The 24,565-nt window shown below is 39.4% G+C and overlaps 1 protein-coding gene and 1 long non-coding RNA gene across 15 annotated transcripts in view; one reads left to right on the forward strand and one right to left on the reverse strand.

Annotated features, from left to right (window-relative positions):
* LOC137518602 (poly(rC)-binding protein 3-like) overlaps positions 1-24,565 on the forward strand; it is a 1,088,021-nt gene that overhangs the window by 980,344 nt on the left and 83,112 nt on the right. For all 12 annotated transcript variants that reach the window (XM_068236676.1, XM_068236680.1, XM_068236679.1 and 9 more), the window contains 2 exons: positions 12,603-12,626; positions 12,730-12,762. In XM_068236676.1, coding sequence (XP_068092777.1) covers positions 12,603-12,626; positions 12,730-12,762 — 57 coding nt within the window. The remainder of the gene's footprint in view (positions 1-12,602; positions 12,627-12,729; positions 12,763-24,565) is intronic.
* LOC137518603 (uncharacterized) overlaps positions 1-24,565 on the reverse strand; it is a 57,923-nt gene that overhangs the window by 20,965 nt on the left and 12,393 nt on the right. For all 3 annotated transcript variants that reach the window (XR_011020855.1, XR_011020854.1, XR_011020856.1), the window contains 2 exons: positions 17,669-17,825; positions 3,376-3,479 (listed from right to left, as the gene is read on the reverse strand). This is a non-coding gene — a long non-coding RNA (uncharacterized lncRNA). The remainder of the gene's footprint in view (positions 1-3,375; positions 3,480-17,668; positions 17,826-24,565) is intronic.

Genomic DNA, 24,565 nt, shown 5'->3' on the forward strand with positions numbered 1-24,565 from the left:
TGTGTGTGTGTGTGTGTGTGTGTGTGTGTGTGTGTGTGTGTGTGTGTGTGTGTGTGTGTGTGTGTGTGTGTGTGTGTGTGTGTGTGTGTGTGTGTGTGTGTGTGTGTGTGTGTGTGTCTGTGTGTGTGTGTGTGTGTGTGTGTGCCGTAAACATTGGGCAGGGGTCATAAACTAAGAGTATTCTGCTCAATCAGCTTTCTTTTAGATTTGATATTTTGGTTTAAGTGTCCCCCTGAACATTGCTATTTTATTGTTGAGGCCCGACACAATTACTTATATGTATTGTAACTTTATGTTTGACCCAGCATTGTTCCAAATTATTTATAGTCCTGCTTTATGAAAAGTCTTACATTAATTAATTCAGAAACCCCTTTAAACTGCCTCATTCAGACACATAAAATATATTATAGTTATGAGCGAGATAGATTCTGTCGCTTGTCCAAATTTTTTGGTGTCTGATTTTGACAACTGGTCTGCTTATATGCAGTTATTAAGAGTGTGGTGGTTTTGCAGTTGCATTGGTGTGTCTGTTGTGATTGATGGATCTGTCACTTTGTGTTTGCTTCAATAAAGAAGAATGGTAGTGGAAGTCGTGATGTGATTATTCTGTACCTTCGTAGCTTCCATGCTAATCCATCAATCAGTTTAGACTTAAATATAATGAGCATCTGCCAGTAAGTGTTAATTGACACTGGCTTACGTCTTTCAATTACTTTTCATTGGCACCAATAATCCAACATGACATTTTAGTAAAGGAAACATCTGCAGGAAAGATAAACTTTTTTCTCTAACAGAGCAGTAGTGTACAATTATGCAAACAAGAAGGATAAATATAAGTCATTTTAGGATGTCCTTTCTGGCATCATGATGACCAGAGCTAGACTTTTTTTTGGAATGGTATTTCCATCAATATATTGCAATCGATTTTTGAATATTTCTTTCCGTAGCTTATAAACTACTTTGAAAGACTGCTAAAACATCCTTTTCAGTCAGGTCACAGTTTGAGATGTGTAATAGTGATACGCAATATGTTTCTGTATTGTCATACATCCATCCATCCATCTTAATTAAATAGCATGAGTCAGCCAAATGACTATAGAGAGAGTTTATATTTAACTGCAAACAACTCATGAAAGGCAACTTGTTTTATTAAAACTGCTCAATATTTTATTTTAACCTAGTTAGGCCAGGTTAGTGTGAGAGTAAAGAAAAGGTAAGGTGGGTGCTGTGAGCTATGTCACAGCACTAGATACATAGCTGTATGTTTCATTCCATTTCCATGAACTTGATGCAGGGGTACTTTAAGACTGTTTTATGCTAGGCACCCACGATGCAATTTTCTGACAGATTTTCTGTCAGATCAATTATTTCCACCATGTCCGATCTGATTTCCGAACGATTTTTCATTAAAGTGAATTAAAAATCGATCGGAAAATCAATCTGAAATCAGATTGGACATGTTGGAAATTATCAATCTGACAGTAAATCTGTCAGAACAGTGTGTACCTAGCATTAGCAATAATGTTTCTGTACTGAGCAGAACCTAACTGAAATGTGACAACGATTCCTGACAATGGGCTCGATTCAGTAAACCGTGCTAAGGGCTTGATTCACAAAGCGGTGCTAACAGTTAGCACCCTGGTGAAAAGCCCTATAGCATGCCTAAAGTTAGTTTAGGCATGATAAATTCACATCTAAAGACTTTAGGCGTGATAACTAGGGTGCTAACTGGGTTAGCACCCTTTACTAAATTCACATAGCGCGCACAGTCCCGCACGCAAAACTTTGCGCTCGCACCGCGAAAACAGCGCACCCAATGCGCCTATAAGGTTGCATTGGATGCGACCTTAATGTCGCACCATGTGAAGTTAAAGTCGCACGCAATGCGACCTTATAGGCGCATCAACGCACCGTTTTCGTTGCACCGCGATGCAACATTTCGCGCACACCGCGCTGTGGGCACGCAAAGTTTTCAGTGTGGGATTTTGCGCGCGATGTAAATTTAGTAAACGGTGCTGACCCAGTTAGCACCCTAGTTATCACGCCCAAAGTCTTTAGGCGTGCTAACTGGGTTAGCACCGTTTACTGAATCAAGCCCATTGGGTTGATTAACAAACTGCTTCATGAAGGCAAACACAATGGGCTCGATTCACAAAGCGGTGCTAACCCAGTTAGAGACTTTAGGCATGATAACCATTGCACCACTCTGGTGAAAAGCCAGTTTAGGTGTGATAAGTTTAGGCATGAAAAGTTTAGGTGTGATAAGTTTAGGCATGCTAAGTTTAGATAAGTTTAGATCGCTTGCAAAGTCCCGCACGCAAAGCAGCGCCATTAAACTTTATACGAAGTGCACCAGTCTTTGCTAGCGTAAAACTTTTGATCAGCTGTGCACAGCGGTGCTACCGCAGTTGGCGCTTAAACTTATCACACCTAAACTTATCACACCTAAACTTATCATGCCTAAACTTATCACACCTAAACTTATCACACCTAAACTTATCATGCCTAAACTTATCACACCTAAACTTATCACACCTAAACTTATCATGCCTAAACTGAGTTTAGGCATGATAAAGGGCTTTTCACCAGGGTGCTAACTGTTAGCACCGCTTTGTGAATCAGGCCCTTTAGGCGTGATAACCATTTTATCATGCCTAAACTCAGTTTAGGCATGATAAGTTTAGGCATGATAAGTTTAGATAAGTTTAGATCGCGCGCAAAGTCCCGCACGCAAAGCAGCGCCATTAAACTCTATGCAAAGTGCACCAGACTTTGCTAGCGCAAAACTTTTGATCAGCTGTGCACTGCGGTGCTAACCCAGTTGGTGCTTAAACTTATCACGCCTAAAAACTTATCACACCTAAACTTATCATGCCTAAACTTATCACACCTAAACTTATCATGCCTAAACTGAGTTTAGGCGTGATAAAGGGCTTTTCACTAGCGTGCTAACTGTTAGCACCGCTTTGTGAATCAGGCCCAATGTGTGGCTGGCTGCTATTATTTCATTATTGGTTTCATTTCGAGTCTATATCAGGGTTGCCAGCCATCGAGTAATTTACAGAGAGCTTTAGAAAACGTAGATAAATTAAATCATTGAAGAACAGATCATTTTGTGTTGTCCATGAAATCCTTGAAAAAATAAATGTATTTAAAGCGTTTTTTGACTCTTTATTCTACTATCAGCCATTTACAGTGTTTATATCTCATGTAATCTTGGTACACAATTCAACTATCTGTCTATCATACAGTTTTTTTTAAAGCCCTACATTAGTCTTCCATTTTTATGCAAATTACAGAAAAATTGCATTAATTAGCAATGCACAAAGATTTATGCATTGCATGTCCTTTTTACATTAAATATATTTATAATACCTGGTTGGCTGGATCCACTTGCTCCATTTCTTGTTGAGATGAGCCAGCCTCCATTCATTTTCAATATATTCATGGTGAAAAATACAAACATACAATGCAAAATACTGTTGATAAATAAAATATATTGTGAAAAATACAGATATGCAATGTAAAATAATGCTAATCGATAATTAATGAAAATGTGCTATCATATGCATTTAAAAATAAAAGGGTGGGCTAGAGTTTAAGGGCAAACACAATAAAAGAAAGCTATATTTAAGAGAGCACAGTAATGTTCAATGGGCCACTATAGTAGGGGGAACATTATAAGGGGGGGGGGGGGCACCATAATGGGGAAGTACTCTAGAGGGAGCACAGTAATGTCTAAACTGTAAAACACAGACAAAGGTTTACCTGCACAGGCAATCCAACCATATATTGACACAAGGGGAACCTAGGACTTGAGAACACGTATGCTCTTTTGTGCATTGTTCGGCAATGTGTCACAGTCTGCAACATTAATTTCCTATTGTGAAATGCACCAAAAAAAAAAAAGTTCTCAAGTGTGCACAGATTGTTATTGTGTGGCAAAGAACTGCTTTAGGCAACATATCGCTCCTGCTCATTCAGTGGTACATGTCACATGCCATACTGCAACCAGTGCTGTTTGCAGTTGCCTATATATAGGGGCAGTTCTAGAGGCAGATGATCTACTATTCATGTGAATGTGTCATGAAAGGGGGCACTATAAAAGGGGGGGTCTCCACAGAGAGTGGTTCAAATTATGAGACACTATATAAACGAGAAAGAATCATTATGAAAGTGAAGTGGTGGAGGTGTCTTGACATCCTAGAGACAAAGACAACAGAAAACAGATAACGGGAGCCCAGTAGTGCAAGATGTAAGGTCAAATGGAAAAATCAATAGGTATGAAAAGCTACTCACAAAGGTGGGTTGCAGAGGGGCAACCGACCACAGAAAGCAGGTAGAGATGATTAGCCAGACTCCACTCGAGGTGGGCCAGCCGGACCCAGATGCGGTCGCTCTCCTTGGGAAAAAAAAAATGAGGACAGTGCCACTTATGGTAAAACCACATGTGGTCTGCCTCAACCCTTCCGACGTGGTATGTTGAGGGGTGATTTTTTTGTTCACTCAAAGATTTCGTCATTGAGGTAAGCTACCTCATCTTCTAATTTTATTGTGATTTTAACCACTTCCCCTCTGCCAGGACAAGTAACTACGCCCCTGCAAAATGCCACAGCTCTGTGCAGGGGCGTAGCTACTACGTCCCTCCATGCCGCTCCCCCTGCTGGCGGGGGGCGCTCGGTACCGCCACTCATTACCGCCGATTGTTAGCCGCTAGATCAATGAATGGGAAAACAGTTCCCATTCATCAATCTAATTCCCCATGTGAATGGCCACAGCCATCTATTCAGATGGCTCTGCCATTCACAAATCCCAGCCACGCAGTTCTTCCGTTTCCGAACCAATAGTACAAAGACTAAATACACCACTGAGGACATCTTGTGGCCAAATTGTAAAATTACATCCCCCTCCTTTTTTTCAGTAAATAATTCCTAGTTAACTTGTTTTTCCATAATTAAATTAACCCCTGACCTCCCACACTCCTCCATAGCTGGCAAACATATTTTGTTTTTTGAAAAAAAAAATACAAAAAATAAATAAATACATAAATAGTTACCTTAGGGACTGAACTTTGTTAATATATATGTCAATAGGGTATATTACTATAACTTTATAAATTATGGGCTTGTAATCAGGGACGGACGCAAAACTGAAAAAATGCCCCTTTATTTTCAAATGAAATATTGTACTAGTGAAAAATGTTAAATGTTGCAATAACTGGGACAAATGGGCAAATAAAATATGTCAGCTTTAATTCTGGTAGCATGTATTATTTTAAAACTATAATGGCCGCAAACTGAGAAATAATGATTTTTTTCCATTTTTTTCTTTTTCCTGATAAAACGTTTTTAGAATAAAATAATTCTTAGTAAAAAGTACCCCCATAGAAAGCCTAATTAGTGGCGAAAAAAACAAGATATAGATTGTTTTGTTTTGTTATGATATGTAGTAATAAAGTTACAGGCAAATGAATGGAAGGAGAGCTGACAGGTGAAAATATGTAGTAGTTACAGAATCGCCAGCAGAATAAAAAATTAGTAGTCTATTAAAACCAAATAAAAAATTGGGGGACCGGGGTGGATCAGTCTCCCCAATATATATGACACAACCACCATATATGGTATCCAGAAAAATATATATTTAATCAGTACTCCACATAAAAAGGTGAAAATTGCTCTGGTTTTTTAAGGGGAAAAACCCTTCGAGATGAAGTGGTAAATCCATTTTATATACACCTGGGCACGTCTTTTCCCATAAATGTAATCATTATGGAGGTAGCGTAAGGGGTATCATAATAATGGAGACAATAATAAGTGGCAGTGTGGTGCTGGAGGTAATCATTTTCCCTTAGTTTACATTTAAGGTCAAGCAGTTTTTATGTTTGTTTTTTTAGGTCAGATTAAATGTGTTGTTTTATATTTTAATGGGCATATTTTTAAGTAAACATATATTCTGTAACTAAATGTTGTATAGAATTTGTATAAAGACCTCACACATTGTATATCCTGTATGTAAAAACTTATAAATAAATATCTTGTATGTAAAAACATACAAAAAATTAAATTCTAAATTCTAAGATGCTAAATACTGTAGAATATTCAATACTAAAATAGAAAGTGACTGACTACAGGTAGTCCCTGGTTAAGGAACGAGATGGGGACTGTAGGTTCATTCTTAACCTGAATTTGTTCTTAAGTTGGAATATTGTGCCATCTCTGTCCCCTGTACCTCCTCTGTGCCTCCAGTGTCCCCCTCAGTGTTGCCAACTCATCTCTTTAATTACTGACACATATGAATTATACAGGTTTCGTGGCTAGGTAGATGCAGGTAAGGCACTGATTATGTGTAAGTAGCCCCAGAACCTGTATAACTTAGATGTGTCAGTAATTAAAGGGATGAGTTGGCAACACTGGTCCCCCTCTGTGTCACCTCTGCCCTTTGTACCTGTTTATACAAGTTTAAAAGCCATTTTTTCTTTGATTATTTTAAAATCAATTTTCTGAAAAACTACAAGTCCAATTTGAATTTTTTTTTTACTTGTTCCCATGGAAACACAGAACCTATGCCGTTCGTATTGGCGGGTTGTTCGTAAGTCGGGCATTCGTAAGTCGGGGACTACTATTTGAAACTAGTAGTGGTTGTAAATATTGAGTTTAATATGTATACGCATATTTTTTAATAGAAAACCCCAAGCTAAAAACATTTTCTTGTCTTATAAGACCAATGAGCCACTCCAAATCTGCTGCACTGTTGATTCCATTGATTCACACAGAAACTGCAGCAATTGAAAATGTTACCAGTATGAGATGTTATAGGGATTACTGTTGTGGGAGATCAAGGAAAGATGTGTTCTAGTTTCCTGATAGATGAAACCAGCAATATGTGGGAAAATGTTTTTTTTTTTTTTGGTAAATCTGTATAGTTCTGGATCTCAGTCAGTGGCTATTCAGCTACTTGCTCTGCATTTCTATTTTCTATTAGGAAAAATATTTGATGGAATAAATTGCATTTTTATTCCAAAATGTATACCTGTCCAGAGTGTGTAAAGATTTGCTTTACTGTGTCTTAAGCATGTTTAACCACTTCACCACTGAGGGGTTTTACCCCCTGACCACCAGAGCAATTTTCACCTTTCAGCGCTCCTTCCATTCATTCGTCTATAACTTTATCATTACTTATCGCAATGAAATGAACTATATCTTGTTTTTTCCGCCACCAATTAGGCTTTCTTTAGGTGGGACATTATGCCAAGAATTATTTTTTTCTAAATGTGTTTTAATGGGAAAATAGGAAAAATGTGGGGAAAAAAAAATTATTTTTCAGTTTTCGGCCATTATAGTTTTTAAATAATGCATACTACTGTAATTAAAACCCATGAAATTTATGTGCCCTTTTGTCCCGGTTATAAAACCGTTTAAATTATGTCCCTATCACAATGTTTGGCGCCAATATTTCATTTGGAAATAAAGGTGCATTTTTTTCAGTTTTGCGTCCATCCCTAATTACAAGCCCATAGTTTATAAAGTAACAGTGTTATACCCTCTTGACTTAAATATTTAAAAAGTTCAGTCCCTAAGGTAACTAATTATGTATTTTTTTTAATTGTAAATTTTTGAATTTTTTTTTAATTACAAAAAAAAAAAAAATGGGGAGTGTGGGAGGTAATGAGTTAATTTTTTGTGTAAAAGTCATTTATTTGTATGTGAAAAATGTGTAGGGTGTAGTTTACTATTTGGCCACAAGATGGCCACAGTAACTTTTTGCTTTATTGCGACCTCCAAGCCTCCTTCCGGAAGCTTGGAGGAAGAATAAGGAGGCTGGACACGTGAGTTTCTTCTCACAATGATCGCGCTGCCCATAGGAGAGCAGCGGGTCATTGTGGGGCTTAGATCAACGAACGGGAATGGATTTTCCCGTTCATTGATCTCCGGGCGAGCGGGCGGCGGCGGTTTTACTAGCGGCGGGCGGCGTGTTTACGAGCGGGAGCGCGGACAGCGTCGGGAACGCGGAAAGTACGTGTTTCTCCGTCCCTGGTTTTTAAAGGATGGAAAAAGGGGCGGAGAAATACGTACGCGCGGGGGTAAAGTGGTTAAATTGAACAAGAAACTAAACGGGAAACGCCCCAGGAATTAAAGTGGCTGTGTAATGACATATATCAGAACATAATACATTATTCAGGAGACCCACTTTTTGTTAATTATCCTGGTTTCATTATCCTGGTTTTAGCTTCAGAAAGGCTTTATATATATCTATAGATTTCTGTATAGGTATTTTACCCCACCCTCCCAGAGATGCTTAGCCTAGGCTATGAGGTCAAACAGCCCCAGTGCACTCTGGGGGACCAGGTGTTATTTCTGGTCACATCACAACAAACAAAGGGGTTGATTCACAAAGGTTACTTATTTGTAATGGGTGCTAATGCATAAGATAAACAAATAAGGACAGGAGAGATAATTCATCAGATGAACAGATAAGGAGAGCTAAACCATGAGTTAAGTTAGATAAGGAGAGGTAAATCATGATTTAAGTCATTTAAGGAGAGATAAATTGTGAGTTAAAAATAAGATGAGATAATTTAACAGAAAAGCTTTGTGAATCAGGCCCAAACATTCCACAGTGATGCACCTTGCTAGCAGTAAAGATGTCAACGCCTGTGATAAAGTGAAAATTGAGAATGTAAATCGGTAAAGTAAGGACAACATTTTACAATGGCAAACAATGACTAAGTAACTCATAAATTAATATTTCACAAAATAGGCTATTTTATGCATTAAGCTACATTCAGTAAAGTTCCTCTTTAACCACTTTACCCCCGCCCGTACGAATTTCTCCATCCCTTTTTCCATCCTTTAACCCCCAGGGACGGAGAAATCCGTACTTTCCGTGCTCCCGCTCGCTCTAGCGCGCACTCCCGCGGGTAAACACGCCGCCGGCCGCTCGCCCGGAGATTAATGAACGGGAAAATCCATTCCCGTTCGTTGATCTAAGCCCCGCAATGATCCGCTGCTTCTCCGCTAAGCAGCGCGATCATTGTGAAAAAAAACCCCGTTCCCAGCCTCCTAGTACATCCTCCAAGCGTCCGGAAGGACGCTTGGAGGTCGCATTAAACAAACATTTACTGTTGCCATCTTGTGGCCAAATAGTAAAACTACACCCTAAAGCACTTTTCACATCCAAATACATTACTTATACAGAAAAAATTAACTCATTACCTCCTACACTCCCCATTTTTTTTTTTGTAATTAAAAAAAAATTAAAAAATTTACAATTAAAAAAAAATACATAAATAGTTACCTTAGGGACTGAACTTTTTAAATATTTATGTCAGGAGGGTACAACACTGTTACTTTATAAACTATGGGATAGTAATTAGGGATGGACGCAAAACTGAAAAAAAATGCACCTTTATTTCCAAATAAAATATTGGCGCCAAACATTGTGATAGGGACATAATTTAAACGGTTTTATAACCGGGACAAATGGGCAAATACATTTCATGGGTTTTAATTACAGTAGCATGCATTATTTAAAAACTATAGTGGCCGAAAACTGAAAAATAATGATTTTTTTCCCACATTTTTCCTATTTTCCCATTAAAACATATTTAGAATAAAATACTTCTTGGCATAATGTCCCACCTAAAGAAAGCCTAATTGGTGGCGGAAAAAACAAGATATAGTTCATTTAATTGTGATAAGTAATGATAAAGTTATAGACGAATGAATGGAAGGAGCGCTGAAAGGTGAAATTTCTCTGGTGCTCAAGGGGTAAAACCCCTCAGTGGTGAAGTGGTTAAGTGGGGTAGGTAGCTGCCAGTGTGCTGAAATGTATTATTCTGTGACAAAAGAATAAAACTTTTAATAAAATCTTTAAGAGACATGAGCTAGGGAAAGAAACATAGTTTATTGCTATTGTACATAAAACCTCACAAGAGTATTTAGTCAGCTAAGGTAATATGCGTAGGAAATATATCAATGGGTTATGTCTGAAGCATTTAGAGCAATGTGGAAATTATTCAGGGTGCATTTTGTGCACAATACAGAAATAGAAGATATTGACAGTAATGAAGAAACATCCTTCATTTCTATTGGCTCCATTCTCATGTGTTTATGTATGATTCAGGCAGATGTGCAATGCTTTGCTCAAAGTTTAATACTTTTCATGCGGTGGTTCCTGTGAGTATGTACTTTAAATCTTTGACGCTTTGGGTTATTAGCTTTCTCATCTAGTTTGTTCTTTTTGTTTTTCTGTTCTGGGGAGTTCTCATTCTCTTTCTCTATTGTACAAATATTTACTGAAGTATGTTGCTTTCCTTATATACTTTTATGTGTAGTTGATGTCATATTTCCCTCCTGTTACCAGTTCACATCTTCATTCACCTTAACAGTTTTAAGATTTTGCTATAAACTTTCTCACTTTGTCCCACATGCAAGTAACTTTTTCTCCTGAGTTTTTTTTCCTAGGGAAACATTTTCAATTTATAAAAAAAAAAAAAAAAAAAAAAAAAAAATATTCAGCCCTCTTCAGTTAACAATGTATCAAAAAGTAGGTTAAAACATTCTATCAAAATTATTTTAAGTATTTTCTTGCTTGCTGGTGGCTTGAAATGCATTTTATTGATGAGTTGTGAAAATATAACCTAGAAGAAAACTCAGGAAAAAATAGTTAATTGGTTATGGGCCTTTATCTTTTATAAATAAATAATACTGCAATTTACCCAGTGGCAAGTGATAATTTGAGGAAAGGAAATGCCAGGAAAACACAGGTCTGAGAGTCCTGGCCACAACAATTAAAAAGAAAAGGGGCAGGGGGGGAATACTGGGCTGCATAAAAGGGAGTGATTAATTGCTGCACTTGGGGGCCTGGAGGAGGTATTGGCTGCAATTAAGGGGCAGGACAGGATAATGGCTGCAATACTGTATGCAGTGCAATCATTAACCCCTCCTGAGCCCCAAGTGCAGCCATTAACTTTGGTGGGTAGACTTATACTTGAGTCAATAACAAATTCTGGCTTAGAAAGGTTGAATAGTGGAGTCGACTTATACACAAGGTCGACTTGTATTAGAGTATATATGGTATATTTCATTGATGTCTACAGTCCACTTCCTATCCTATTACCCCTTCTTCCTTCCTTCCTTCCTCCATCCATCCCTTCATCACCCTTCTAACTATCCCCTTCCTTTCCATCTCTTGCTCTCTTGTACTAATTAGACTTGCTTAGTCATTTTCTACAGGTATGCAGTGTTGCATTTGTGATTCCATTTTGAGGCCTTCCCATTTATGCACACATTTCATTTATAGGCTACTCATAGTGTAAATTCTTGTCTTGTTGAATACTGCAAAGCAACAGTTCTCCTGATGCATTGAACATAAAAATCAAAAATTGCTCTCATTGCTCCTCGGGTGTTACCTTAGGTGACTGAATCCGCTTTGAGGTTTACCTTCTCCTGGAGATGATCTTGATTTTTATATCTTGTAAATAACTTTGATGTAGTGAATATTATGATTAGTGAATATTTTAAAAAGTTAATATATCTGTACTTATAGGAGTGTTTTAGTCTTTCCTTGCCCTTTATTGTATTTTAAAGATTTTTTTGTTAGTGAAAGTTTGGTCCTTTTATCCTTTGTGGCAGAATAATACATGTCATTGTTACCTACCCAACTTAAAGGGAACCTGAAGGCAAGAAGTATATGGAGCCTGCCATATTTATTTCCTTTTAAACAATACCACTTGCATGGCAGCTTTGCTGATCTATTTAGCTGCATTAGTGTCTGAATACCACCAGAAACAAGCATGCAGCTAATCTTGTCAGACCTGACAATAATGTCAGAAACACCTGATCTGCTGAATGCTTGTTCAGGGTCTATGGCTGCAAGTATTAGAGACAGAGGATCAGCAGGGCTGCCAGGAAATTGGTATTGCTTAAAAGGAAATAAATTGAATTTTCAGGGCAGTGTTTCTCAACATTATTTTAGCATGTACCCCTTTACTAATTACTTTGTTGGCCAAGTACCCCCTATTGCTGGTAACATTGTCTCAAGTATCCCTTGATGCGTATTTGTTATGTGTACACCATAATGGGGAAAAAATGCTTTCCCAACATATCTTGATGCTTTTAATCAACTGTTAATACTTATTTAGATTTATTTATGTATAATTTGAATTTTTTTTTGTCTGAAACTTACTATATTAAGGTGGCCACTAATGATCCAATCTTTTTCATCCAATCTTAACATTTATATGTAATATAAGCTAACTGCCTGAAGTATCCATTCAGTATATTCACTCAATTTACCCTTATACTACATAGATTTGGTAAGATTGGATGAAAAAGATTGGATCATTAGTGGCCACCATTAGATTGATTATGACAAATTCAAGTACCCCCTGAGGCCTACTAAAGTACCCCCTGGGGTACATGTACCATGTGTTGACAACCTAGGATTTAGGGGATGTAGTGGTACCTTTCAAACATTTGTGCAGTTGCTTATTTGATATTGCAATTGAACCCATTTATGAATCGTGTGTCTAAATTAAAAAGTGATTTTTTTTTTGATTTTTTTTTTGCATCAATCATCTCTTTTTTTCTGTTTTCTTACAGGAGGTTGGGAGCATCATTGGGAAGGTCAGTGCAGTATAAATTTATTTTGTGATTGTTCTGTATGTTTCAAAGCCTTGCCAGCAGTAACCGTTCCTCTCTCTTTTTTGTGATTTTGTTTCCATAACAGAAAGGTGAGACGGTTAAGAAGATGAGAGAGGAGGTAAGAATAAGAAATGTCAGAGTATCCTTCTCAATTTCTGTCAGAAGAGAATGTTTATGTTTCCTCGGAATATTTTATACTGTGCTGGAAAGGTGTAAGAGTGTCACTCAGTGGCAGCAAATATTATTTCAGCTGTGAGCTGTAAATGTGCTTCAGTGTGCAGCTGGCACTGTAGTATGCAGATTCCCATCACTCAACAGCAGGTGCATTAACTATATCAACGAACAATTTCAAACAGTTTTAATTTTATCAAAACTAATATGAAGCAATCTGGATGGATCTAACTTGCCTTGGCTTCACCTATTGCAGCAAATCTCCAAGGACCAGTACAGCTATAGACATATCTAGCTTTTTATATTAGAAGAATTTATTTCATTTTAACCCTTTCTTTCCAGTTTCCCACTTATGTTTGGGAATGAGACATTAGACATTTTACCAGTTTCCAGCATGATGAATGATCTATTTCTAGTCTACACAAGTGATCACAACGAACCAAATCGAGAGGGCTTTTATCAGATCATGAGTGGGTTTGTTCTCTGGATGAACAGATGTGTTGAATTTTAATGATGATAAATAACATTTTCCAATTTAAGTGACTATGGAACTGATGCACACAATTTTACATCAGTTAGGCTGCTTCCACACAGGGACGTTACAGGCGCACGTTAGTGCAGAATGAAATGCTCCCCCAACGCACAGCAATGTAACACAAGTGGGCTGTTCACACTGCCCACGTTGCGTTACATGTAACGCTGCACGTTGTAGTGAAAGTGCAGCATGCTGTGCGTTCTACGCGGCTTTAGCCACGTTAGAGTGTTTGCACATGCTCAGTGGGGGGCGGAGAGGAGGCGGGGAGATGCCGCTACAGTAGCCGCGCACATGGCTACTTAATATGCACTGCACTGGCTGCTGCTGATTGGCCGGCGGGACCACGTGATGCGGCCAATCAACGCCACTCTGGGGGACCTTATGCGGATAGAGCCGCCTAACGCGGCTCACTCTAACGTCCTCTCCCGCACCACCATGCGCTGCATTAGGGGCACGTTATGCGACCATAACGTCCCCTACAGCGCAACGTCTTGGTGTGTAAGTAGCCTTAAAGGACAACAAGTAGTGATAAGGAGGATATGGAGGCTGCCATATTTTTTTCCTTTTAAACAATACATGTTGCCTGGCAGCTCTGCTGATCTATTTGGCTGCAGTAGTATTTGAATAGCACCAGAAGCAAGCATGTAGCTAATCTTGTCTGTTCTGACAATAATGTCAGAAACACCTGATATGTTGCATGCTTGTTCATGGTCTATGGCTAAAAGTATTAGAGGCAGAGGATCAGCAAAACAGCCAGGCAACTGGTATTGCTTAAAATGAATTAAATATGGCATCCTGCTCCATATCCCTCTCGCTTCAGTTTTCCTTTAAGTTGCCATTTCTTTTTCCCACCTTATCTATAAAATAACTTTTCAGCACATTTCAAGAAAAAACAACACTTAAAATATGCTGTTCCAGATTAAATTAAGTTTGATATCGCTTTTCTCGCCTTTTTTTTTTACTTCTTTTTTCCTTACTGAGAATTTAACACCATGGGGTTGATTCTCTAAACCGTGCTAACTCATAGCTCAGCCGCGCTAATGTTTTGCACGTGTTATAATGCCCGTAATGTTTTTTTGTGTGAAAACGCAGCATTTTGCATGCAAAAATTCGCTATTGCATGCGTAAACTGTTACGCGTGTTATAACATGCATAAAAACGCTAGCACGGCTGTGCTATGAGTTAGCACGGTTTAGTGAATCAACCCCTTTATCTACAAAATAACTTTTTAACACAGTTTAAGAGAAAATAAAACAACCTCATTTAGCAAAAGAAAAAAATAATAATAGTAGTAATCTCTACCACTTATAAGCCTACACAGTTCATTGTCACAGACGTCCACATGCACCAGCAGTTTGGTCTAGACATGGTTACAGTGTCAAGATGTTCCAGTGCTCTCCTAGTTAACTCTCTGTGTTCCCTCTCTTCAACCTGAATTTTTAATGCTGAGAATACACCATGAGGGCTGGAACCCACAAGAGCGTTTTTTTGAGCATTTTGGCAGCGCTGCGATACGCTAGCGTTTTGCCAAAACGCTCAGCTGATGTTAATGGATGGGGCAACTTCCACAGGAGCGTTTGCGTTTCCCAGAAACGCAAACGCAGGACCTGCAGCATTTTGGGAGCGTTAGCGCTTCAATGTAAAGTATTGAAACGCTAGCAGAAACGCTCAGCAAAACCTAAACTGAGCGGTTTTGCTAGCATTTTGCGGTTCAGCACACTGTAACAAAATTAAAAATAATTCACAGGACCAATCAGGATAAAAACGTGAAACGCAAAACGCTACACAACCGCTGAGGAAAAAAATACACTGTTGCAAAACGCGACCGAAAACTCGCATGAATCCGCTTGCAAACCGCTCAGGCAAAACGCTAGCGGTTGCGTTTTGCGTTTGCGGATTTCAGTGGGTTCCAGGCCTCAGAGTTTTTGGCAGATGGTTCGATAATTTCCGACATGTCCGATTTGATTTTCGATCATCTTTCTGATTGATTTCTCATAGAAGTGAATGGAAATTGATCAGAAAATAGATCAGAAAAGCGATCGGAAAATCGATCGGACAGTAAATCTGAAAAGCTAATTGTGTATTCACAGCATACAACACACCTAAAACTAACATATACAAACCTTCTTTGCCTATTATGCGCTATTACCCCTAACTATCATTCACCCCTAACTATACCTAACAATACCTTTAACCTCTCTGGAGTCATGGTCCACCAACCTTAAACCTTAACCCCTCTGGAAACATAGTACACAATCCTTCATGAACTGTTCATGTGCCTTAACCTCCTGAGCGATAATCCCGAGCTGAGCTCGGGGTATATCGCGCAGGAGGATTTCTCAGGCCCTGGTGGGCCGATTTGCATAATTTTTTTTTGTTACACGCAGCTAGCACTTTGCTAGCTGCGTGTAACTTCCGATCGCCGCCGTTCGCCGCCGATCCGCAGCCGCTCGCTGTGCCGCGCAGCCCCCCCCCTCCCCGACCCCTTGCGCAGCCTGGCCAATCAGGCCAGGCAGCGCTGAGGGGTGGATCGGGACTCCCTCTGACGTCACAACGTCCAAGACGTCGGTGACGTCATCCCGCCCCGTCGCCATGCCGACCGGGGAAGCCCAGCAGGAAATCCCGTTCTGAACGGGATTTCCTGCTTACTCTGATCGCCGAAGGCGATCGGAGTGGGTGGGGGGATGCCGCTGCGCTACGGCTATCATGTAGCGAGCCCTGGGCTCGCTACATGATTTAAAAAACAAAAAATTTTAAAAAATAATGCTGCGCCACCTCCTGGGCGATATAATTGTATCGCCCAGAGGGTTAAAGCAGTCCTCATTTCAGCCTGATACATTTGAGTAGTTCTAAATCAAATAAACTCTGATCATGAATCAAAAGGAACTCTCATGTGTCAATTATGATGAGGTTGAGATCGGAGTGCTTCATGTGTCAGATATGAAGAGATTGATATGGGGGTTATTACAGATGGGGCATGGTCTGAGGAGTTTTAACAATTTTTGCGGGGTGTATGGTGGCTTGATTTATTGGTTTGCTGAATCCAGGGGCAATTCTAAAAATCATAATCATTATACATCAAAATCATTTGTGTTGTTTGATATTTCTATAAGCATTACAATACAATGAGTAACATTCTTGATAATATTAGGTAAGCAGGGGTCAGGGACATTAGTTCCCGTATCCTTTTAGTACTGTACACTTGATACTGCAGCAACATGGACAGTGATGGTTATGTCTGAGAAACATGTGATCAGTTTGGTCAGGTGATAGATATGTAAATCTCTGATTTGCTAGTCATGATCATGTGCTAAAGCAGGATGTGATTTCAGCAAATCAGAGCTTTGCAAATCTATCAGCTGATCACACAAATCACATGCTTCTATATGAGTTCTTCTAGATTCAACCATCGCTAAACATGAACCCACACTTTGGTCAAGACAGCTGGCTAGGCAACCTAATGCTCTTATTTCGGTCCAAAAAATGTATGTCAAGATGTGTCCTCAGACACATAGCTAGAGGACAAGCACATTTAACTGGAGTGATCTTAACACCGTATTTTTTTTTAAACACAAGAGTCTAACTAATTACTGTTGATTTGCTTAATCCATTTGTTGATGGAAATGCCCTAAAATGTATGACTAGAGCGGGAACATGACTTTCAGCACAGATTGCAAGCTTTTTCAGATGTGTTTTGTTTTAGATTACACGCGTATAATTTCCCAGTACATGAATTTCTTTGATGTGCTACAATCCAAACCTGTAGAGCATTAAATGGCTCTGCTCTATATTTCTCATGAAGTCTGTCTCCCATGGAGCTAATAATGGCCTTTTTCTAATAAGTGAATAATCAAAAAGTGTCCTCACAAAGTAAACAGCAATTTGAAGAAGTTAGTTTATATTTAATCAAATTCATTGTAATCAGAAGAAAAAAAAAAGTGGCCGCAAGGAGAACTCCATTTGTTTCAATTATAAAACCTACAGAAAGTACATCAAGTGTAATGGCTTAAAAAGTTCCACAAGGGTAATTAGATTTTTTTTTTTTTGGAAACAGCGTTGTGATAGAAAATAATGCAGAACAAAGCCCTCCAATAGTTCTAGTGGTTTGTTTTAATGTGAATTGAAACTAGATGGGCTATTAAATACCGTACTTTCTAATTGTTTAAACAGAAGAGGGAAAATAGATGCAAGATACAAGTCCTGCTTACTCACTTGAAACAAATGTCGCTTCGCAGGCCAGGAATATCACAGCCTCCTATTTCTTTATGCACATACTAAACATCCTATTTACATGTACAATTACTTGCAAAGTGCTAACCTTCATTCTAATGTAGGTAGAATTTAATATTCTGAAGGGATTTCAGTAATTATGTATTTTCCTCACATTTCATAAGCATACATGGGGAAGAAACAATTTCTGGCCAGGTCTATTCAGCCAGTGCCTTGGGTAGCAGAGGTACCGCGAGATAGATTTCCTGAAAAAAAACACACGTGATTAGGTTTATCTAGACATGTTTCCTGCTCAGTGGTGTAGCAATAGGGGGTGCAGAGGTAGCGACCACATCGGGGGCCCTTGGGCCAGAGGGGCCCTCCCTCAAGCAAGATATTAGCTCTCTATTGGTCCTGTGCTGGTTATAATCACTTATTTGAATAGTAGTAATCATTAACAAACTGTTTCCCATCCCCTTGTTGCACCTCTGACACTGTGGAAATCCTTGGCAGGTTTTGGTGCACCGTATCAATTGTTAAGTATAGAGTGCTTGGGGGGGCCCCATGTAAAACTTGCACCAGGGCCCATAGCTCCTTAGCTACGACACTGTTCCTGTCATTAGGTGGCAAGCATTTTTTCGACCTCAGCTCATTTACAGTATATCAAACGATGGCAAGGGTTGCTGAAAGGTTTGTGACTTAGCACTTGTGTAATTGAAGTGACATGTATACCCACCGTTAGGACTATTTTAGTAAATCTAGTACAGCCCACATATATTTTACAAATGTTTTTGCTGTGGGTATATGCACATAAGTGCATATACACGATTACCCAGTTGCTCAGATCACTAATCTTTCATCGACCCCTCTATGGTATGAAGCTAAAGCTTTGCCACATAGTAGAAGACAGTTAAAGAGGAACTTGTACTGATATATAGCAAAATGCAGTAAATTATTCAGGATACCATCTTTGTGTTAAATATTATGGTTTCAGCACCAGAAAAACTTCCTATAGCTATATATTTCTGTATATTGGTACTTAGCCCCGCCCTCCCATTGAGGCTAGTCCTAGGCTGTTTATCATGCGGAATCTCCCCCGAGCACTCTGGGAGACCAGCTATGTTTTGTACTGGCTTCAGATTGCACAGCAACCGATCATCCTGTGGAGAGCACTAAGATTGGTGTTACCTGTGATAAATTTCAGACAGTATATCAGAGGCACTTAAGCCTAATTAAAAAAATTGTTTTATTCACCTAGGGCTTCTACCAGCCCCCTGCAGCAGTCCCGTGCCCTCGCAGTCCCTCGCGGATTCTCCTGTCCCCCGCCGCCAGCTAGTTTAGATTCGCAGACAGGCCCGACAAAGCTTTCTTTGCGTTCCTCCCCGCAATAATGCTATTGCAGACGGGAACGCAAACAAGATGATGCGTGGCCAGGCCTTCGCAGGCGCAGTGAGCCTGTCAGCTGAAAAAACGAAACTAGCTGGCGGCGTGGGACAAGAGGATCTGCGAGTGACTGTGAGGGCATGGGATAGCTGCAGGGGGCTGTTAGAAGCCCCATGTGAGTAAAACTGATTTTTTTTTTAGAGGCTTAAAGAGGAACTGTCACGAAAATCTTAAAATTTAAAACACATACAAATAAAAAGTAAATTTCTCCCAGAGTAAAATGAGCCATACATTACTTTTCTTCTCTGTTGCTGTCACTTACAGTAAGTAGTAGAAATCTGACATTACCGACAGATTTTGGACTAGCCTATCTTCTCATAACGGGGTTCTCAGGGTTTTCTTTATTTTTGAAAGCATTTAGTGAATGGCAGTTGCTCCGTCCAACTGTCAAATTAGTGAGCAGCGAGCAGGGAGGCTGGTCAGCATCTTTGTATTAATCATTTTCAGAGAATGGGCCTGATTCACAAAGTGGTGCAAACTGTTAGCACGCTGGTGAAAAGCCCCTTATCACGCCTAAACTCAGTTTAGGCATGATAAATTTAGGCATGATAAGTTTAGGCATGATAAGTTTAGGCGTGATAAGTTTAGGCATGATAAGTTTAGGCATGATAACTATAGCACCAACTGGGTTAGCAACGCAGTGCACAGCTAATCAAAAGTTTTGCGCTAGCAAAGTCTGGTGCACGAAACGTTGCATAGAGTTTAATGGTGCTGCTTTGCGCGCGGGACTTTGCGATCTAAACTTATCTAAACGTATCATGCCTAAACTTATCACGCCTAAACTTATCATGCCTAAACTTATCATGCCTAAACTTATCATGCTTAAACTATTATCATGCCTAAACTGAGTTTAGGCATGATAAGGGGCTTTTCACCAGCGTGGTGCAATGGTTATCACGCCTAAAGTCTTTTATGCGTGATAACTAGGTTATCACCGCTTTGGGAATCGAGCCCAATGTCTTTATAAAGAATAAAGGCCATGCTGAAAATTCCCCATTAAGAGATGGACTAGCCCAAAACTTGTCAGTAATGTCAGATTTCTACTACCTACTGTAAGTGACGGCAACATAGGAGAAAAGTAATTTATGGCTCATTTTACTCAGGAAAAAATGTACTTCTTAGTTTTATGTGTTTTAAATTTTAAGATTTTCATGACAGTTCCTCTTTAAGGATCCCTTTAAAGAGAAACTCCAATCAAGAATTGAACTTTATCCCAATCAGTAGCTGATACCCCCTTTTACATGAGAAACCTTTTCCTTTTCACAAACAAACCATCAGGGAATGCTGTATGACTGATATTGTGGTGAAACCCCTCCCACAAGAAACTCTGAGGACCGTGGTACTCCTGGCAGTTTCCTGTCTGTGAACCTTGTTGCATTGTGGGAAATAGCTGTTTACAGCTTTTTCCAAATGCCAAAAAAGCATGCAGCAGCTACATCGCCTGCCAACAGTAAAAATGTCACCATGTAATACATGTCAGAATGTAAATCAGGGGTTTAAAAGATTTTACAATGGGCAAACACTGACTAAATCATTTATACATAATTATTGTAAAAATGAAGCACTTTTTTATTACATTATTTTCCCTGGATTTCCTCTTTTAGTCAATCAGATTCCACACATCAGATGAAACTATCACTCATACAAACTGAACACTTTCACCAGACTTTTATTTGTTCATAGAAATATCAGTCATGCATGTACCGGGAGTCAACACAACCAGCATACCCAGGGGCGTAACAATAGACCTTGCAAGGGATGCAGCTGCAGGGGGGGCAGACGCCACAGGGGGCCTAGTTGGGGGAAAAGTGTATTTTTCCTCTCCTGAGAGACTGACAACTAAGGGCATGGAAAGAAAAAACTTTCTGCTCTGCACAGTTGTTCTAATGACTGCGTCTTTTCAGTCACTGATAAGAAATTATACAAAGTTTTGTAGACAAAGATTTCTAGAGGGTCCCTATTCAGTGTTCAGCAGGTCTTGTGTACAGCACTGCTCTACACCCAGCCTATCTACCTCTCCCCAATGCTGTGTACTGTAGTGATGCTTGAGGAGTCTGGGTACGGAGAGAACAAGCTTTCTGCTCTCTGCACAATTGTTTTAATGACCGCATCTGCTCAGCCACAGATAACAAATATTACAACATTTTGTAGATAAAGATTTGTAGACGGTCCCTATTTAGTGTGCAGCAGGGTCTTGTGTACAGCGCCCCGCCCCCAGGCTTTCTACCAATCCCCAAGCGTTGTGTACTATAGTGATGCTGCCAGTTCTGCTCCATCAGTGGTGGACAGAGTGAATGTAATAAGCTGAGGCTGGGAGCACACTCCTCTGTCAGTTTTCTGTATGCATTTTCTGCACACCATGCATGTCTGTATGTGTGAAAACATACACATTGTATCACAGAAAATAATGTAATTGATAGAGAAAATGTCTGCATTGCTTCACTGCTGTCTGCTTTTATCTGCATGGGGAAATGGCTCTCAGTTTACCTGTGCAGAAAGCAAGGGGAAGAGGGGGCCCATCCAACGTTTTTCAGGGGGGGCCAGTCATTTCTAGTTATGCCCATGAGCATGGCAGTTTAAGTCACATTATTTCACTTCTTACCCTTCTACATTTAACAAATTATGCCATAATTATTATCATCATCACCATCATCATTATTATTAAGATTATCCTTTATTTATAAAGTTCCAGTGTAAATACAGTGTTGTGCATTACAAATGGGACATACACTGTAAATTTGAGGAAACAATCATAGAGTCATAGCACAGAAAGAGAGAGGCACGTTTCTAAAAGGAGTTTTAAAACTAATAGTAACATGTATTCTCAGGCTGATTGGAGTAGGAAATTTGAGATATGCATTATAAGGTTCAGAATTAGGAAACGTCTTATTTAGAGATGCGAAGCAAAATGTAAAGGACTGCCACTGTCACCTTTAAGACAGTAAAATTATGCTTACAATAGTAACACAAGAGGACAATATGGAAACATACCTTAAAGTGGACCCAAATTAAAAATACAAGATTTCAGAAATAAAATCTATTTTCTAAATTATAATAATAAATAGCAGCCTTTTTCAGCTGCATGATGACAAATATAAAATATTTTACGTTTATTGGAGGAACCCCTCCCTTCCTTTCATATTGCCGGGACAGAATCCGGCAAACTGGTGGAGTAGGAGGTGTTCAGCAAAGGAGGAATTGCTAATGGCTGCCACCTGTATAGCCCTAGTTATGCACAGAGAAGGGTGAGAAGCATGCACTGAAATGCTCACAGGCTGAAGGAGTGTTTATTTATCTTTGTATGTGTCAGAGTGGTGCAACTAAATATTTTGAATTAAAAACATTTTTGGTTTGGGTCCGCTTTAAGGTGGTCACACACCATACATTTTTTTTTTTACATTTCTTATTTTTAATTGATTGATTGTAACATTTGAAAAATCTGACCGATGTACCACACGTGTGTGTTTTTCCACAATTATGAAAAAAAATGATTGAAAACTCAGAAAAAAATTGCTTGAGTCATCCACCATCCAATTTTCATAAAAATTGATCAGAAAAATCCAACACTCCCAATCAAAACATTTTATTGGTATTGTGTGTGGCCACCTTTTGTGTGTTTTTGTGTTACCAATTCATAGTATAATACATTAGCCCTGCACCTCGTTATTATTTCACCTGGAGCGTGGTATTTTATGAGCTGCAATATTGAAACTGCACTGTAAGTCACATCTGTAACATAGTATGCTGTTTTATTTGAATTAAAACAATAAAAGTGAAGTTTTACATTGCTGCAGAAGAGCGGCCTTCTCCACTCCACTTTTCCTCTTTCCTTTTCTCAAATGCCAGGCTGAGATTCTGGTCTGTTTTGTACACACCAGGCAGAACCATTCATGGATGTCCTGGTTCACCTTATCAAGAAACTCACCCCCACCTAAATTCTGAAAAGAGTGATCATGGTGTTTCAGCCTTGCTCAGAAAATTCCCGTCCTGATTTGGGCAAGAATACTCCCATAATGTGGAGGAACTCAGGCCACAGAGTCGGCTTGTTTCACCCAGAGTTTGCTTGAGAAAAGAACACTGGGACCTTCCTTTCAACTGTTTTCCCAAACACCCAGATGGTGTTTGGGAAGGAAGCAGCACTAGCTGGAAACCCAGGTTGCGGGGACAAAACTGAGACTTTCCTGGTACCGTCATGGTCAAGGTCCTATACTGTAGTTGTCAACTGCCCTTTCTGTGTGGAGTGCAAGGACTATACACTGGGTAGGTTTCAATCACTCTATATATGACCTGCTTACATTGCAGAGGCTCTTAGTTTATACTTCTAGGTGGACCTGGGAATCAGAGAGAGGGAAGTAGGCCCTCTATTTAGTTTAATCTGAATTCACAGAAACAGCAAAAACTATTTCACTGCCCTAGTGGGAATGCAGACCCAAGTCAGGACTGTCTCAGTGAAGTTGGTGTAGTACCAGTTGTCCCACTCCAGATGATAATAGGGCAGGATTGTCTACAGTTCTGGAGCATGTGAGGAAAGAAACATCTGAAGGAAGGCAACTTTCCTCACTTAAAGGGACTCCGAGCAGTGCAGAAACTATGGAAAGATGCATATCAGTTTAAAGCGCTCTTTCTCCTCTTTCCAATGATATATAAACCACCACCCTACGTCTTTTAGTTTTCGCTATTTTTGCGATTGAAATTGCCGCGGCCGCGATTTCGATCGTGAAAATAGAGAAAACTAAAAGGTGTAGGGCAACGATTTAGGTGTCGTCAGAAAGAGGAGAAAGAGAGCTTTAAAATGATATCCATCAAGCCATAGTTATATTGTATTACACAGCACGACACTTTCCCCAGTGTCAGCAGCTCCATTCTGCTGAATGCAGCTGCTGACTTTGACAAAAAGTCGCCCTGTGTAATACAATATAACTATGGAAAGATGGATATCATTTTAAAGCTCTCTTTCTCCTCTTTCTGACGACACCTAAATCGTTGCCCTACGCCTTTTAGGTTTCTCTATTTTCGCGATCGAAATCGCGGCCGCGGCAATTTCAATCGCGAAAATAGCGAAAACTAAAAGACGTAGGGTGGTGGTTTATATATCATTGGAAAGAGGAGAAAGAGCGTTTTAAAATGATATGCATCTTTCCATAGTTTCTGCACTGCTCAGAGTCCCTTTAAGGAGGACCAAGAAGACCAAGAGATTGGACTACTGTCAAAGAAAATGTTCTGTTCTCTCACTGTTCCATTGGTTGGCCAGGTACCATCAGACCAAATAAGTCAGACAGGATACAGCAAGATAAGAAAAGGCACCACTTCACATTTCAGCTGTTTTCTTATTGCAGTACAGTACCTCAGCTCATAATTAGGCAGTGTTTTATACTACTCACTGTAGTATGAACAAGCCTCTTAATTTCTCTTTCATTGGATAAAAGCAGACAGCTGGTGTGGTAGATTTAAGTTCTCCATCTTATAATCTTATGTTAAAGCTGAATTCCAATATCAGTTAAAAGGGATTTAGAAAGATATCAAAAAAGAAAAAAGCAGTATGTGGGTATAAAACGCCACTGAG

The sequence above is a fragment of the Hyperolius riggenbachi genome, chromosome 5, assembly GCF_040937935.1.
Source record: "Hyperolius riggenbachi isolate aHypRig1 chromosome 5, aHypRig1.pri, whole genome shotgun sequence".
NCBI lineage: Eukaryota > Metazoa > Chordata > Amphibia > Anura > Hyperoliidae > Hyperolius > Hyperolius riggenbachi.